Here is an 18,408-nt window from a genome sequence, read left to right on the forward strand (position 1 = left end):
ATACACTTTCTTCTTCGTCAGGAGCAATACGTGCACGTTCTGTAAGATTGGTGGTCATGCTCTTTAAATATAGTCCTTCGTATGTGAATTGTAAACGAGTACCGGAATTAGGTGACAAAGAAGTCTAGAGCTACTCTTGTCTGAAGTACTATAATATGTTTCTCGTAAAAAGCGAACTAGAATTGCACAAAAACAAGTCTGCATGAGAGAGTGTGCTTTTATTGGTCTGGAAGAAAATCCTAGACTGAAGTATAAAGGATTGAGTTCAGATGAGTGCCATCATTTTTGAGATCAGTTGATAAATATGTAGACCCGTTATCTTAAACTGTCAGTCTATAAAACATGCATGTCCAATTAATGTTACCTGCAAAAACTACTTCCAAAATTGTCTTCATCTGTCTTGCAACACTTTTGGAGGAGGAAGGTATTAAAGCCATTTTTTTCGTTAAATACACCTCTCATATATATATATATTTCTTTCCTTTGATTTTCCTGTGAAGCATTCCTCATACATGTTATTATGTTTTTTTACACGATTTAAGGCAGCCAAGAACGGAAAACTACAACCAGTAAAGATCAGGATATTCTTATGCTGGAAATGCTGAAGAAACCTTATCCACAAGCATTCATGAATCATGATGATCTATGTTACTCTAATACCATTTGTGGGAACAAAAATAATCTTTTAATTCATGGCAAATATAATAATTAGTAAATATGGAATAATTTACGGATGTATTATAATAATATTCGAAAATTGCCAATAAATGTGGACTCCGGAGGGATTGAACATTCCACTAAAAAAGGCAACACATATAAGACCAACTGGGGAGAACTTCTTATTCAGCAGCATCTTCTTATTGTTTCTTGTTTTCTGTGGTTTTAATCTTTTTTTTGGTGGGTCCGTGGACTTTGACATCCTTGGTCTAAATTTTCCATTTCTTTTAGTACAGCTGTTTCCGCAAGTAATCCGGTTTCAATTTGGCTTTAGCATTTAGTCCTCGCGGTTTAATGCTGTTTTGGAAGGTAATGACACAGCACAATTGGACAACAATATGATAGGAGAAATTAAATACTACTATTTGGCCATTGATTACTAGTATCATTTTTTTTTTTTTCAACTTTGCCCTCTACTGAGTACTATCAATTTTGCATCACTTAAGACAAACATGATGGCTTGATTGCAAATCTCCTTTCAAACTAGACTGCTACAACGCAGACAAGCTTTCAAGTCTACCTGCCAAACGGGGACTTTCCACGGATTAAGCTTTGCGCCAATTGAATGGAAAGTGGGGGAGATGTGTAATAGCTTAAGAAGTACCCTTTTTCTGGAAAGTGTTCTCTGGCTTCTCACGAAAAATAGTAGGAAAATGAAGAGGGGAAAAAACTAGAAAATCTTTTGAATTTTTTTTCTTCTTTTTTGGAGAGTCAGGTTTCTTGAAAATTTTTTCTTAAAAAAAAAAAAAAAAAATCACAAATCAGCAGCAGCACAGGGAGTGCACAACACGCAACACCAGCCCCGCGGCCAAGTCTGTGAGCTCCGCCTTTATGCAGGCTTTCACTAGTGCGTGAAAAGCATCGGACATGGCGGTCCAGCCATATAACTTTTATATACAGTTTATACCCTTTGATGGCTGATGTGTTTGCCATGTTTTTTTTTTATTTAACTTTTTTCAAAAAGTCTTGCTTAATTTTCAAAAAGGTTGGAAAGTTTTTTTGAGTTCTAGTCTATGCAGCCTTGTCAGATTGTTTCTTTTAGTTTGGTGCTTTTCCCCCTAATTTTGAGTACAAAATCTTTACTTAGCGTTTCAAATACTAACACTAGCTGACAGCTCCATCTATTTAATAATTGTAGATAAGATTTCCTCCCTTGCTACTTGCCTAGCTTGTGTTGATGGTACATCCTACTACAGTTCATGCTCCACCCTGATTTGCTGAGCATCCAATCAACCAAAATGATTTAACACGCTGCTTTAAATGCTACTTATCGTAAAAACATAATAACATAAACACTTTTCTATAAATATCATAAAAATGTTTGTGACTGCTTCTTTGTTTTTTTTTTTACTTTTGGTGTGTGAAAGGTCATACATGCACGCGTACGCACGGACACATCCTCTTTCTCTCTCTCTCTCTCGATCGATCTTGAATGTTTAGCACGAGAAACCATTGAGCTTGGTTCAATGGCCACCAAGTGGGACTTAAGTCCTTCATTGAGCTGTAAGTGAAGGTTCAAATCTCACATACAGTGAAAAAATTCAAGGGTGATGTCAGAGCATCCCTTTGATCTAGTAAGATATATCTTCACTCCTAGTCTCCAATATAAGTCTCTTTAGGCTCTCTCTCCCCTCTAGTGTAGGATAAAATAGGTTATACAACAGTTATCGTCTCGATAAAATAAAAAATGAATGTTTAGCCTGAGAAGCTCAATTTTGTTATTTTACGTATTTCAAATTTAAATAATAAATTAGATAATTATTCGTCACGCCATTTTGAGTCGCTCTATCTATCTCTCTCTTTTTTTTTTTTGGGCTCGCAGCCTTTGTTACTGGAAGGATCATAAAATATTTGACGCTAGTGTTAGATGGTACATCAAATCAAGGGGTACATCAGCTCTCTAAATGTAGGGTTGTTGGTGAGCTCGCGAGTAGCTCGGTCAACAACTCGACTCGAACTCGGGTTGACCGAGTTCGAGTCGAGTATCGAGTAACTCGACACCAAAGCGAGTCGAGTTTCGAGCCCTATTTTCCGAGCTCGTGGCTCGTCGAGTAGCTCGACGAGCCAGAGTTAATTAAATAAAATATTTTTAATTTAAATAATATATATTTATTATAATTATAAAATGACTATTATGGGTATAAATTATATGAAATTTACAATATTACCTTCTTTATAATAAAATCCTATAATGGCAAAAAAGTAATAACATAATTGTAAAAAACACTAAAAAGAAAAATGTCTAAAAATTCAATATTACCTTCTTTTCTTCCTTCTCTGTGCCGAGGGCCGATTGTGCGACTTACTTAGCAAAAAAATTCACTTTACCAATCTACACCCTCACTCCGTTCGTCGCCGACGCCGTTGCTCGCCGCATCTGTGAGACTCCATCGCCATCGCCATCGCCTTAACAAGTCCCAAGTCCCAAATCGAAGCTGCTCTCTGCCTCTCCGGCCTCCGCCAGTCCGCCGCGCTGTACGTCTCCTGTCGGCTGTGTCCTGCCGTGCTGGTTCATCGCTGCCGAGTGTCGAAGACGAAGCACCAAGATCTCACTAGTTCATCGCTGGTTCATCACTGCTCATCTCTGGCTCACTTAGGTAAGTGCTCCTCTGTTTTTGGCTCTGTGTCTCTGGCATTAAAATGGGCCAAGATCGACTAGGAAACTTGGCCGTGGCTGCCATTTTAGATCAGTCTTGGCTGGCTTTCTGATGGCTGGCTTTCTGGATGCAGTCTTGCACATTTTAGGTGCTATGTGAGTCGAGTAAGCACTCAAATTCCCATTTGTGAAGAATCATCTGATTCAATGTTTTTTTCATTACGTTTTCCAGGTGCTAAGTGTGGCCCAGACAACTGATTATCTTTGAATTTGGTATATTCGTCTCCGGCACTTCAAACGCACTTGGAAACTAGAAGTTTATTATAGATCTAGCTTAGTATATCAAGTTAATTTAGTTAACAATTGTTGTAGTGGGTAGTGCCTTGAAAATCTTGTCCAAAATGACTCATCCTTAGTGGATCATAGACCACTCTTTATATCTTAGCTGCTACCTTTATTCAACAGATTTGTGGTGGATTCAGTAACATGCTCTAGGTCTCAAATCTTTGCTAGCAGTATATGAATTATGATTCAATGCATATGCATCACAGACACCTAAATCAGTTTTGTCCTATTGTTGATCACCTTCTGGGCATATGTAAATGGCATCTTGTTCTGATATTGTACTTTTGGGGAACGTCTCTGTAAAAGAGATAATTGTTCTCCCCTCTAGATTGTGCCTCATTGTTGAGCCTTACTTGGTAATTAACTGGATGTGAGTAGATTGACTAATTATGCAGTTGTACTGCATGATGGCTTGAAATAAGATGCTAGTCTCAAGCAAGTGCTTCTTATCCTGTAGCAGATTTATGTGAATCTCTGTCAATTTTTTTTTGAGGTTTTTAATAGATAATTTTGTGAAGGCTTATAGCAGTTACATGTCTCAAGCATCCTTAGTTCTCAGAGATCCATATTAAATGTTGTGAAACTCAGCTCTGCCATTCAATATTTGGTTGGTTGATATGTCAAGTCAGTAAAAAAAAAAACCTTCCAGATGATTAACTATATTCTTATATGAGCTAGTTTTGAGTGCAGTTACCTTACTTGTTTTGTTGGCGTGCTGATATTAACTTGCTGTACAGTTGAGAACTGAAATGGTCTTAGGATAATCAATCATCTTTTTTCTCCCTAACCAGGCACGCCATTTATGTAAATAATTTTGTAGACTTCAGATATGAGCAGTGTACACATTTTGAAATCTTGTTAAAAGGCAACTCCTCCGGAAATTGCAGGACTCCTGTACTTGGGAGATTGAAAGTCTTACTGTCCTTTTCTGAACCAGGAACATATTTTTCTGACATGTTCTTGTTTAAAGCAGCTTTCTTTAGTTAGTAATTAGTGATATTTGTGGGGAAAAGGAATTTCTGGATAGATCTTGGCATTGGTTTCTGAATTGAGCTTGTGGTAGTTGGGATATTGTGGCTGTTTGAGATAATTGTTTGTCTCTCAATTTGGTGGCTCAGCTCATGTTTTGCTGAGTTTTGAAATTTTGTGGGGAATTTTGGTTAGTTTGGGTACTTTTGCAGCACACTTAGGAACTATGATCCGAGGAATTAGAATCATCCATATTTTCTGCTCTTGTGGGCACCTACCGTTGGTGGGTAATTGCTGAATTTGAAAGTTTCATGTCAAGCAATCCAGCAAGTGGGAATTTCCCTTTTTTCTTCTCTATTCTTCTTTGTGGTGAATCTGATTTTTAGGGGTGTTAAAGATGCTAACTGTGGGAGGTAGAATGCGGATACTTTTAGTTGTATTTGTATTGATGAATCATGGATTTTATGCCTCATTTACTCCAGCTGATAGCTACTTGCTTGCCTTTGAATCTTCCCAAAACATCACATTTGATCTGTTTTTTTCGTCAAATCGAGTCAAAAAGCTTGATAAGACTCGACTTGATAAGGCTCGATGAAAGATCGAGCCTTATCGAGTCGAGTCTCGAGCCTGAGGAAATTCTTCGAGTCGATCTTCGAGTATCGATTTTCTTGGCTCGATCGAGCTCGAGTCGAGCTCGAGCCTCTGTGTGTATGAGTCGAGTCGAGCTCGAGTATAGTGATACTCGAGCTCGACTCGGCTCGATTACATCCCTATCTAAATGCACTCGGAATTCAATCCCATGGGGCCAGATTACTAAAGTCAATACAACCAAAAACCAAAACTTTTCAGAATAATCTAAATGTGGACCTTTTAGTTAACACTAGTTTCCAAGGTAATTAGTGCCCAATTGATAATACAGTGAAGATGGGGGACCGGGTGGATTCAAGCGAACAATCGTTTTACGCATGCTTGATTGACTACTTACAAACTAATGCCCCTTTTCCTCATTTTTCTTTTTGGTAGAAATCCATACTTCATGAACAGGATTGGACCGTCCAGAAATGCCAAATACAAACCTAAAAAGCACAAAACCCCCAAAAAAATAAATTTTTCTTGGGGTCTTATGTTTATACTGTGCATGAACAAATATTTCAAAGAGAAAAAAAAGGAGAGAGAGAGAGAGAGAAATGTTCATCCTAAAATAGAGGATTCTTCCATTCCTTTTCCAAGAAGTAGCTTTCATGTGTAGGTATGGGGCATTTGTGATTCCCCTTGTAAATGAATGTCATGAAAATGATTACCTAATCGATCCCACCACCCTATCATCTGAACTTGTGGATCATGTTCATAGCTTAGTTAAAATTAAATGATACCTATAAGATCATCGGCTCTGCCAAACTTTAGATTTATGGTGATCAAATACGTAAAGTTTTCTACTGGGCCTTTGGTCCAGTGATCATCCCAAGCTTTCTTAGACTTGGAAAAATTGTCACAATATGTGACGGTTTTCGTTGACCAGTTTCGATGGAGTTTCTACTCACATCGTGAAAGTTTCTTCAATTTACTCAACATAATAATAGATATTGATATCAATGGGGGTAAAGAAAATGCCACTAATTAATTAATATTGGAATAGAATAATAGTTATCATTGCCTAGTAGTAAATAGAAGCTAGATCTCTTTTTGATATAAAAACTTGGCGTCCAAATTATGAATGTAAATGAAATGCGGAATTCAAATTTCTCATTCATCATTTTTTGACTCTCGGTTCAAGATAAAACTCTAAACCTTATAAGATCGGGAGAGGGAAAGAGGGGATTTTAATAGTCAAACTAAGGACCTCATTGCTAATTTTTAGATTCGGGTCATTCATTTTATCATATGCACACAAATTAAGAGAAGAAAAAAACTTTTGTCGTCCTTTTTTTCAACTACCCGAGAAGATTCTTCTGGTTACTGTTGTGAATCACATAGAAATTCTTTTTTTTTTTTTTCTTGTTTCCAAATAAACAGGTCGATTCACCTTTATAGTTTGTAAAGCAGACAGCAGCAAAAACGGAAATCATTGTTTACAGATCATTTCAATCCATTCTTTCATTATCAGTAAGAATTTTAAAGACGATCTTCGTTTGTCACTTTACTGCTCTTGTGCATCCACTTTTGTAACCATGAAGTTGATCAACACCATTTATGGATTCCATTTGATTGGTGACTCGCAAGGTTGGAGTTATGCAAGCACCAAAGGATCTTGACAGTCGAACCATCAACAACAAAATTGGAGTGTTTAGTTTCGATCGATGTTGCGGAGAAAACTAGATTCTTAACAAATACGAAGACCATTAATATCTAAAATTCATCATTACACAACTCAGCATTTAACTTAATTTTTTCCAAGTAGGCCCCTCTATACGTATATAAGTGGTCTAATATAACACAACACACACTTCTGCCAAATTGCAAATGTCGTTCTCAGAGGGTTATCAACGATTAGACAAATACAAGTGATTGCATTATTAGTCCTAATTCTAGGGTGAATTCGTTTTTCCTTTTTTTGATACGCAACCTAAGCATGAATCATTAACATATTATTGCCATGTCTTTTTTGTAATTTAGTTCTTAACTTCTTTGATTTTGTGCCTTATTTGACCTAGGAATACATGGTTTCTATTTTCTTCTGTGTTGCATTAGGATTAAGTGGCGACTAATAAAACTAGTATAATATATCAGGACTAGAACTTAATTAAGACCTTCTACTCTTTGGGTATTCACGTGATAATTTTCCTACACGTTAATTATAAGTTATATACTATCTAGCTCAAAAAAAAAAAAAAACAGTTATCTTGCCCAAATTTAATTGCTTAATTCTTTCTCCATAGATTAGCATGCTTAAACAATCATCAGCCAAATCTTTCAATCTTTAATTACGAAGGGTTAACTTTTCTTTTGGGGAGGTTAATTTATTCCAGCCACAAATCATCAACCTGACCTTTCTTTGACTGTGATAACCAGATACAGCGACTGTCCTTGGTCTGATAACATAACACGGATTAAGAGTTCTAGAACTGGCAAGAGTTATGGTCTAGATCTAAGGTACACCCAAAGCAAATGATTAATATTACTAAATTTAAATTAACCCCAAAAATGGTTAGGAAATATAGGGGGATGGGCAAGAATAATGAAATAGTCAAGGACAAGAGGATGACCCCATAGGAACAGGATTGATTGAGAGATGAGAATGTGGTTTAGGATGCCGGTCATACTTTTGAAGGAATGTTAATGAAGAGGGAGGCAAGTGGACATGCATGACGAAAACTCATGCTATGATGAATAGGGAATATATGGTTCTATACTTTTGAGATGTAAATCTTCTTAAAGAATTCTATTTGCAAAATGACGGGAAGAGGATCCTGAACAAACTTGACGCGAACCTATTCCGAAGGATCTAGGTCAAATAATAAGACATTCACTAGGTAGACAATGGTCAATGGCAATTTAAATCATGAGATTAATCTATTAAAAACTAATCCAGTAATTAATTACATTCCCTCCCCCTCCAAAACATGTAAAACTCAACAATGGCATATGCGAATATTCTGCATCCATACTTCTACATGCCCTCGAACTTGAAAAAATAAATTTTGCGCTCCCTAATCCTTTAAGTATTTTTCCTAAAATACCAAAAAACTACTTGTGATTTGCTAAATGTTCAATTTAACTCCCTCTGATTTGAAAACCTGCACTACAATTCCCTATGATTTCAACTAAATTAAAATTGGATGAAAAGCATCCAATCTAATGGTTATACATGAAATGCCAATATTGCCCCTATATACATGAACTCTCTATGATTTGTCGAATGTTCAATTTAACTCCCTCTAGTTTGAAAAATTACACTATAACTCCTTACGATTTCGACTAAATTGAGAATTGAATGGAAAGCATCTCATGTATAGTATGGGCAATATTGACATTTCACACACAACCATTAGATTTGATGTTTTTTGTCCAATTTTCAATTTAGTTGAAACCACAAGGAGTTATAGTAAAAGTTTTCAAACCAGAGAGAGTTAAATTGAACATTTATCAAATCATAGGAAATTTTTTGGTATTTTACCCTATTAATTTGAAACCTATGATTTTGCTGCATTGATTAGATTTTCTCAGCTCACCTTCAAAATGGTGAGGTAGCTTTTAATTTTTAAATTTTTTGACCAAGCAATTCTTTTGATTTCTTGTGCACCAACCAATTTGTATTTGGAAAAAGGTGTTTTACAAAAATCAAACTTTTAGGCGGTGTTACAATTGAACATGATTTTAGAGATGTTCTTGAGATATATAGGTTACTGGCATAATCTTTTCCGTGCTTATCTGGTCAAAAGGTGTTTTACCATGCATGAAGGGACGTCCTAAGTTGTAGATGTACCTATTCCCAGTAAGCACGCTTTCTCATCTGAACCTAAGGACGGATGATTAAACAAATTAGATGTTTCTAAATAGAGCAAACAGAAGAAGTCGGCCAACTGCACTTCCTTTGGAACGAATCAGAAATCCAAATGCTCCTACCACTAGTTGAGGGAAAAGGGCTAGTTGTCACACTTTGGATTTTCTCAGACATGTGGCCTGGATTCAATCTGAATTGCGTAACTATTAAACAAATATACAAATACGCTGACTCGTATTTTTAACGTCTAAATTACTTCATGCCCTTTAACTCTTCTTGAATGGAAGTTTCAATTTAATACACACACACACACACATATATATATATAAAGGGATAATTTTACAAACCTCCCCTGAGTTTTTCGACAATTTCACTCAACTCCCTTCGAATTTAAGAAATTATATTGACTTCTCTTGGTGTGATAATATGACTATAATGTCCTTCGCTTAATAAATAATTCACAATATAACGCAAGGGTTAAATAAAATCAAGAAAAAGAAATCTCATCTCTTTTATTCTCCACCAATAGTCATTCCTTCTTTCTCCCTTTCTCTTACTCTTGTAAGTAACGATTCTTTCTTCCTTTCTCTTATTGTTTCTCTGTCTTTCCTTTCCTCTTGCATCTTCTCTATATTCACATCTCTGTTTATTTTAATGATGATCTATCATACCATAACCATCTTTATTTACGTGATGAATATGGCACTATTTTATTTGCAAGAGCAAATTTCATTGTCAACCAAAGAGAAATAAACATGCTTGTAGTGATGATAAAGAAATTAATAATGCAATTGATAACTAAGAAGCATGGAAGAGGATGGGTTAGTGAAAAATTATTGGGTTGATTATTATCTTGAAAACTTGTGTAGGATGTTAATAACTGCATTTGATTTTCTTTACTTGACCAATATTGTTGGTTCTGGTTTTGTCATGGGATGGCTTTACTCTGTTTTACGATGTTAATATATATTTCTGTGGAGGCTAGAGTATTGTTCTACAAGTGGTGGTAGGTTAGATTAGTTTTTATTTTGCGACAGTGCTGGGTATTAAATTGAAGTTTAGAATGTGAGTTTGATTATTGGTTGCCAAGGAAAAAATGATTTTTCAAAAACATTTAGACTGAGATGATATTATAAGACGAAGATTAGGATTTTTGGAGTTGCTGAAACTGTTGAACTATTCAAACTGTTTGCTTTGTAGATTTGTCGCATATTTGGAAATTATTAGATTTGGCGTTGGAGTTTGAAGTGTTTGCTTGGTGGTGTTGCTATTGCAAATTTGGAAGAAAGTGTTGAGGAAACTAATTTTTTTTTTTTAATAGAACAAAGATAGTTTAAGGTATTTGAGAAAAAATCTAACTTGACGGGTCTATCTTGTTACCTAAATAGCAAAAGCAAGAGAACTAGGTATAATTTCTAAAACTTGAGAGGAGCTCTCTGCAATTATTAGATACTTCAGGGGAGGTTTGTGAAATTATCCCATATATATATTGAACACAAATGTGTAAAAAGGCGTGTCGCTTGGAGTTTTGTTCTCGTGAAAACAAAAATTAAAAAGAAAAATGGCAACGAGAGTTAAATCCCTACTTTTAACACCCCATTCTTTCCATGCTTAAGAAAAAAAAAGGGGTAAACCTAGATTGAATATCTAAAAACTTAAAAACAGTGTAATTAATTTCTTCTCCGTCCTACTTAAGTATAGCCAAGATTACCGAGTACAGTACAGCATACAAATTGATGAAATAAACTTCCTGACTTTCAATCACAATTTGTATGCAGGAAAGTGAAAGTGGGAAAACGAAAGAAAAACAAAAGTGGAAGAAAAGCATTAATTCTTATCCATATTCTGCAGTAGCACTGGATAAGTTATCACTATCCGGTAATTTCTAAACTGTATTTGAGTTTACAATTGCATCAATAAGTTTGTACCAACTTTTCTCTGAATTATTAATATTCCATTTAGGTCAAGCTCAAACAATTTAATTAGCACGACTTTCATAAATTTAAAAAGACGAAAACGTGGTGCTGACATGATCAAGTCAAGCTAAAATGCTTATATATATATATATATATATATATGCGCTCCTAGTTTGTCTTGCATGAATAGGTTTGGCCATCCATATGTTGTCATCAGTCAAACTCTGGTCCTTAATCAACAACGTTTATTCACATTAAACCGTTTGTGTTTTGAAAAATGCAGGCGAGGAAAATTGATCTGGTCCAGCAATTAATGGGTCCATTCTGTGGAAATATGAAGCACAATCAGACAAAAGATTTTCCCCAATCAAACTGCAAAAGAAGAGTTACTAGTTACAAGTACCATACTCGTCCAGTGCTGATTTGGCTGTGAGAGATAGCTTTATAGAATGGTCCAAAAGAAACCATGATCATCAAAGCCATGTATATGTACTCATGGACCACTCTAAAAAAGTAAAAACAGTGTATGGAATTGTACTATATCTGCATGAATCATGAGCATCTGCATAAGTATAACCAACTGGTAGAACTAGAACAAGTTTCAAAGATGAGCTGAAAATGTAAAGTGTGCAAGTTGACGAAAATCAACAGCCAAGCCAACCCTAAGAGCTTCTCACCTTCCCACTTTTCTGGGTTCTCACCTTCAGAAACAAAAGCATCCCACCCTACCATTCCACTTCAATACAACTATGGATGATGTATCAATCACATCACATACGCTCAAGTACACATATATATACCTGCTAGTAAATCCAAGGGTGGTGCCAAAGCACCCTTTGATCTAGTAAGATCTGTATACCTGCTAATCCCTAACACAAGTCTATTTAAACTCTCCCTTTCCTGTAGTTTAAAATAGGATAGATTATACAATTGTTATCGTTTTCAGAAAAAAAAAAAGTACACTTATATATATATGTATGGAAGAATTAAAAGAGCATATCTATACTACATCCAAATACTACTAATAAAAATGACAAAATATATACATGCATGTATTAAGACGACACTTGAGAGAATATATAAGTTTATATTATACACACAGGTTTATGATGGATACAATTAAACGACGTACTTTTTACATGACGCGGTTTATGATGGAAGTACATACTTAGGACGTATACACTCGTTGGGTACACGTGTACAATCGCTTTTATAAGTACATCCCAGAAATACAACATCCGCACCATATGTACTAAAAACGTCAACCATACTGGCTCCAATCCCGTATTTATAAATGCTAGCCAATGATGTAAAATATATACAAGATTATGAAAATTCATAGAGTGATGACGTGAGGCGGGGGAATTTTTGCTTACAGCCAGAGTGAAATGGTTAACGTGCGCAGCAGTGCGCATTGTTCCTCATAAACCACCAAAGTATGAAAAGCCAAAACGTATTAGGGTTGACGTAAGAATTGGCATAACTCGTAGCGCCTACACTATCAAACATGCTTGCTTAGCTTGTAGGTTATTGTACTAGTGGTACCATATCTATACACCGTATACAGGAGAGAGAGAGAGAGAGAGAGGAATTGGTAAGCGGCGGAGAAAGCTTGGCCTATAGGACCACCTGCCTTTAACAGACAAAAAATTAAGAATTGGATGGTATTTATAGGTCTATGCACGTGCCTTGCGCGTGGTAGCACCCACCTCAGAATGTGGTGGTTCAGGTACTGAAAGAGTCTCATATCATACATTTTGGCTTTTAGCCAAACAAAACTTCATAATCTTATATACTACTACTACTACTACTACTACTATTTAATTAGATTTACAAAAATAATTAATGTAAACGAGCTTGTACAAATTCGAGTTGGGTTCATTTTGTTGCAAGTCATAAGAATAATAACAGAAAGAAAATCCAACTAGTTGATGGTGCGAAGGAGGTTCAGGATTGAATTTGGCATATATGGTTTTTTTTTTTTTTTTTTGGTATTGGGGGTGGGAAGGGGTGGGGTGTAGGGGGGGGGGGAGGGTAGGAGGAAAATATTGGGAAAGAAAGAAAGATAGGACTTAGGAGAAGAAGATGCTGGTCCCATATTTTGAGGAGCAAAGGAGGAGATTGGTGGGAAGGCTTTTAATAGGGGTGGTTTTAATTAGAATTAGTTGGAAACCTTGGACCACCTCATCTCAGGACCTCCACAGACGCTAATTTAGGGAACATTTTGCACAACACAACCATTGGTATCTAATTCCCCCATTTCTGCCCCCCTCTCTCTCTCTCTCCATCCTTCTCAGTTACCACGCCACCACTCCTCTTTCTCTCATAGTGACATTATTGATTTTTCTGATCAGATTATTAGCCCCACAACTCAAAACAGAGTAAAAACCCATCTGAAAAAGCCTGCACACAACTCTAGCTTAGCTTCAGTTTTAGGGATTCGTACCCTTCCAAGATCTGTACCCGTAGTACATGTAGCAGCAGGGTTTCATTTGTCTCCGTTGATACTCTTTTCTTTATTTCAGCTTTTCTACCTTTTTTTTTTTTTGGTGGGGTGGGGGTTTTTAATATCGCAGTAGTACTAATTGCTACTGCTAAGATAGCACCACAAGCAAGAACAAAGACATCAAGTGGCGGCTTTTTAGCATGTTGTATTGTACCAAGGCCGAGAGGACGATGATTTTCTTCTCTCTAGTCCATCTGCCCAAACACACCATGGTCCTGTTTGTGCATGGGGTATTATTTTTTGAGAGTCTTTAATTTATAGAAACATGGTCCCTGTGTCTGATTGTCCAATTGAAAGAAGTATTCAATTTTCATTATTAAATTAAATTTTCAAAACTTCAGCTGTTCTCCAAAAAATAAAAATAAAAATAAAAATACTGTTTACCATGTATTTTAATCGGCAGGATATGGAAATAATTGAAGGGGCGATTTTGGATTTCTTGGAATTCTACTACTACTAGTTTGTACGTACTTCATATCTATCACATACTAATACTATCATATATTGCATTGACCCACTCTGCTGGCCTGAGAGAGAGAGAGAGAGAGAGAGAGAAATAAAGAAAGATCAGAAGAAGAAGCAGAAGGGGGGCATATCAAATGATGAACATGGCTTGGAAGTCATCATCAGTCATCAAATTTCCCCCTATCTGATCTTCTATTTCTGAAGAATTTCTGTTTCTTCCTGCCTAGGTCAGCTTCATGCCACTGCACTTCTTGCTTGGCTTATTAACAGCACAAGTCTGAGATCCACCAGTAGTCTAACGGATAAAAATCCAACCTTTTCTAATTTTCTTGCAAAAAAGTCTGTAACTTGAAGCCTTAGACTGAGGAAATCTTTTGGTTTGATTAATCTTTGCTTCATTTTCCTCCCTTTTTGACTTCTTTTGCCACTCGTTTTTTTTTTCCATGGGATGTGTTAGTTTCTTGGGTACGCGTGACTAATTGATGAAAATTTAGAGCCAGCTGAAAGAAAACCGGATAAGATCTATGCCTATTCCTGGTGGTGAGGAGAAAACGAGGGCTATGGTTACAACAACTGGCTATTGTTTCTCAGATCCTTCAAACGTTAATCCCAGTATCCAGACTCATATAGTCACCCAGTTGCAAAGCTTTGAGTCCAATCCAGAGATCTATAACTTGACTACTGGCATGGAGATGATAGGGTTTCCATCCAAGAATCTACAACCGACTAGTCATGATAACAATTCAGTTATGTGGAAAGAGTTCTTTGGTAAGCCTTCTGGAAACCACCACCACCATTATCAGGCTGGTGGCGCATCGTCTTCAAAGACCATCAATGAGCCATCATCGGCTAGTGATCAATTTTATCAGCAAGATTTCAGTGCAACTGGTAAGCCTGATTTTTCAACTGGGATTTCTGATACAGCAAGTCAGGAGAGTCTGATGGTTACGCAAGATCATCATAATCAGTCTTCAGCAGCTTGGCATGTCAACAGATCAGTGCTTCTCGGCGATCCTTCTTTGAGAGTGGTGTTTCCTTGTGAAGGAAACGAAAGGCCTAGTCAAGGACTTTCACTGTCACTCGGTTCATCTAACAATCCTTCAACTATTGGATTACAATCTTTTGAACTCAAACATCAAGATGATATGAGATTTGCTCCCTCCACCTCAAGAGATGGGCAGTTTATTGGCAAGTCTTTGAATATTCAACAGCAGCAACAAATGATGGAAGATGGGTTTTTGGGAAAAGCTGCAAACCTTCATCATCAAGGCCTGTTTCAGATAAGAAGCTCAAAGTACTTGGCTCCTGCTCAGGAGCTACTGAATGAGTTTTGTAATCTCGAAACAAAGCAAACTGACCGTACGTCAAAGTTAAAGCTTCACAAAACCAGTCAATGGCAGGACCAAGAAAATGCAAGCAATCCCTCAAAAATGCAATCTTTATATTCCCTTGACCTAATGGAACTGCAGAAGAGAAAAGCTAAGCTGCTTCAAATGCTAGAAGAGGTATATATCTGCGTCTGCAAAACATCCCTTCTTCTTTTAAGATCAAAACTTTTTTCTATTGTTGTTTATCGTGTTTCTTCATGATGAAATCTCCACCATCCACATAAGATGACGGTAGTTTACTAACTATCAAGGAATAGTAGATTTACTGGACTATTCGGATCTCCTGGAATGAAACTCATGAAGAGTTGAACTAACTCCGCAGCTGAGGACACTTTTCCATTAATGCTCACATGGTGACAATTTGGAAATTCCATTCAGAACCCTCTATTCAGTTCATTTGTCTGTAATATTTACATTTTACTGCTAGTACTCAAAACTTGTTTGTATTCGAAACTCTAATAATTCTCAAAACTTCAGGAACAAAAAAAGACTAAAATCTTTTCCAATCTGCAGGTGGATAGAAGATACAAGCACTACTGTAATCAAATGAAGGCTGTGGTATCATCATTTGAAGCGGTGGCTGGAAATGGAGCAGCAGCAGTTTATTCAGCCTTGGCATCTAAGGCTATGTCAAGACATTTTAGATGTTTACGGGATGGTATTGTTGGTCAGATTAAGGCCACCAAGAAGGCTTTAGGGGAGAAAGACACGGCTGCTCCTGGTACAACGCGAGGCGAGACACCGAGGCTTAGACTTCTTGATCAAGCATTAAGGCAACAGAGGGCTTTTCAGCAGATGAGCATGATGGAAAGTCATCCATGGAGACCTCAACGCGGCCTTCCTGAGAGAGCCGTATCTGTTCTTCGCGCTTGGCTCTTTGAGCACTTCCTTCATCCGTAAATTCTTCCTCCTTCTATCCCTTCTTTTAATTTCTTGCTGTTTGCACTTATCAAGTAGTACAAGATAGACTAAAGGTTCAACAATCAACAGTATTTGAATATATTTCTTACTTGAAGTCTCAGTCAATTGTTTAGAAAAACAAACCCAAAATTTGTTAGTTTCTCTCCGCCATTATCAAGATTCCCTGTGTCCATTGTCGCATTTTGCTTCCTAAATGCCTTTTTTTTTATGCGAGCGATTTTATAGACCTTTTTGTTATAATTGCGTGAAATTTGTTTGTTACAGCAAAACTTGGCCCCATCTCTCTCTCTCTCTCTCACACACACACACACATTCTCTCTCCCTTATAAATGCATTCGAGAGTATCATTTTGATCGCACCTAGCAAAAAGAGCACAAACGAGCCGGATGAACCATAACTTTCAAGACTGGAAGTGTTAATGTTCACATTTTGTTGCAGGTACCCGACTGATGTAGATAAACACATTTTAGCTCGCCAAACAGGTCTCTCAAGAAGTCAGGCAAGTCCTTTTCTAAGAACAATTATTTAAATCCACCATCGTGTATATTATATTACCGATGGAGTATATCTTCTTAGAATCTATTTATTAGTGAATAAAATATTTCTTTTGCTCAAGTTGAAAAGTTTATCCCTGTTGTTTTCAGCGTATCTTGCATGACTAATGCTTTGTTTTATATTGGTATTTGTTCAGGTGTCCAATTGGTTCATTAATGCCAGAGTAAGGCTATGGAAGCCCATGGTGGAAGAAATGTACACTGAAGAAACCAAGGAGGGAGAAAACTCGGGGGAGTCCTTGGATGGAGGACCAGCTAAAGGAGGCCTTGATGATCATCAAAACCCTCATCATCAGTCTAGAGCTGATCAAGATCAGAAGCCAACACCGGACCAACTTGTTAGAATTGATTCTGAGTGCCTCTCTTCAATTATCAACAACCCTGAAAAGAATGACAGCAAAAGTAGCAAAAGCCTTCATCAGGAAGATCACAACTTGCAGCACATCCAACACCATAGTTTCAGTAGAGCCTCGGATTCATTTGGCGCCGTGGAGTTGGACTTCTCATCATACAATCATCACTCAGCTGGTGCTCTCTCTTATGAAAATGCACATCAGACCTATGCCGCTGGTGGCAGCGGCAGCGGCAGCGGCAGCGGCAGCGGGGGCAGTGGTACTGGTGGTGGGGTGTCCTTAACGTTGGGTTTACAGCAGCACAGTGGAGGTGGGGTGAGTTTGGCATTCTCTCCAGCTTCACAAAATTCTCTCTTTTACTCTAGAGAGCACATGGAAGATTGCCCACCAGTTCAGTACTCACTCTTGGATAGTGAAGGCCAGAATTTGCCGTATAGGAACTTGATGGGGGCACAATTGCTCCATGATTTGGCAGGATAGGAAATAGAATGTTTGGAGATCTCCCATAGGATGTTCATCGATCAACACTTTCAAGGGTCCTCAGTCATGGAGGGATGGTGATGGTTGACGACTGAAATGTGCACTACTGGGTGAAACTATGGAAATGCAACATACATTTTTAGTCCTACAAGTTACTATATATATTTTGGCTAGGTACACCGTATACAATGGAAATTAATGGATTAATGGCTATAAATTTTGAACATTTTACTGCTTTGGAAGAGTAGTTAGAGTTGCTTTTGAGCTGGACGCCTAGTATTGCTAGCAATCGATGATGCAAGACTATACAGATCTTTAATTCTCCTCTTTTCGAAGATAAGATTCTGTAATTTATAAAGTTTTTTCATCTTGCAGCTATGTAAATAAGTAGAAGGTGGTGAATTGTGATTCCTCTCTCTCGCTCTCAAAGCTAGCCTGCTGGATAAGTACTGAGAATGAAAATTGTGGTTCTGATTAGCTTAACCAAAGATTCCAAATTTTTTGGGGGCACATAAAGATATTTTGTTTTGTTTTGTTATATTATAACGACAATTAATTCAGGCAGCAGTATTTGTTGCAATCTCCGCTCAAGATTAGGACTATTCATCCAGAAATTGCAAAATATCAAGATCGCATGTTAATTGTGGTCCTTAAATTCCTCAAAAAAGGAAGCTACTGATTTCATGCCCCAGAAGAAAATTGCTTGCATCTTTAGTCTTCAACAAAGCTATGATTTTTGTTACCACTTTCGTTCAGT

At 37.1% G+C, this 18,408-nt stretch overlaps 1 protein-coding gene and 1 long non-coding RNA gene across 2 annotated transcripts; both read left to right on the plus strand.

Annotated features, from left to right (window-relative positions):
* Positions 1 to 2,915: 2,915 nt before the first annotated feature.
* Positions 2,916 to 3,775, plus strand: LOC113703011 (uncharacterized). Its single transcript, XR_003451328.2, has 2 exons — positions 2,916 to 3,314; positions 3,546 to 3,775. It is a non-coding gene; the product is annotated as an uncharacterized lncRNA (long non-coding RNA).
* Positions 3,776 to 14,011: 10,236 nt separating this feature from the next.
* On the plus strand, positions 14,012 to 18,063 carry LOC113704058 (homeobox protein BEL1 homolog). Its single transcript, XM_027225696.2, has 4 exons — positions 14,012 to 15,460; positions 15,857 to 16,239; positions 16,703 to 16,763; positions 16,956 to 18,063. Exons 1-4 carry the CDS (start codon positions 14,480 to 14,482, stop codon positions 17,649 to 17,651), a joined length of 2,121 nt encoding a protein of 706 aa, XP_027081497.2. The 5' UTR covers positions 14,012 to 14,479; the 3' UTR covers positions 17,652 to 18,063.
* The last annotated feature ends 345 nt before the right edge of the window (positions 18,064 to 18,408 follow it).

The sequence above is a fragment of the Coffea arabica genome, chromosome 8e (assembly GCF_036785885.1).
Source record: "Coffea arabica cultivar ET-39 chromosome 8e, Coffea Arabica ET-39 HiFi, whole genome shotgun sequence".
NCBI classification, from domain to species: Eukaryota; Viridiplantae; Streptophyta; class Magnoliopsida; order Gentianales; family Rubiaceae; genus Coffea; species Coffea arabica.

Bases quoted from the DNA above. Each gene is read 5' to 3' on its own strand.
- LOC113704058 (XM_027225696.2), top strand. From the start codon at position 14,480: ATGCCTATTCCTGGTGGTGAGGAGAAAACGAGGGCTATGGTTACAACA. The intron at 16,240-16,702 runs GTAAATTCTTCC...ATTTTGTTGCAG, and splicing joins TTTGAGCACTTCCTTCATCC to GTACCCGACTGATGTAGATA. The intron at 16,764-16,955 runs GCAAGTCCTTTT...GTATTTGTTCAG, and splicing joins CAGGTCTCTCAAGAAGTCAG to GTGTCCAATTGGTTCATTAA.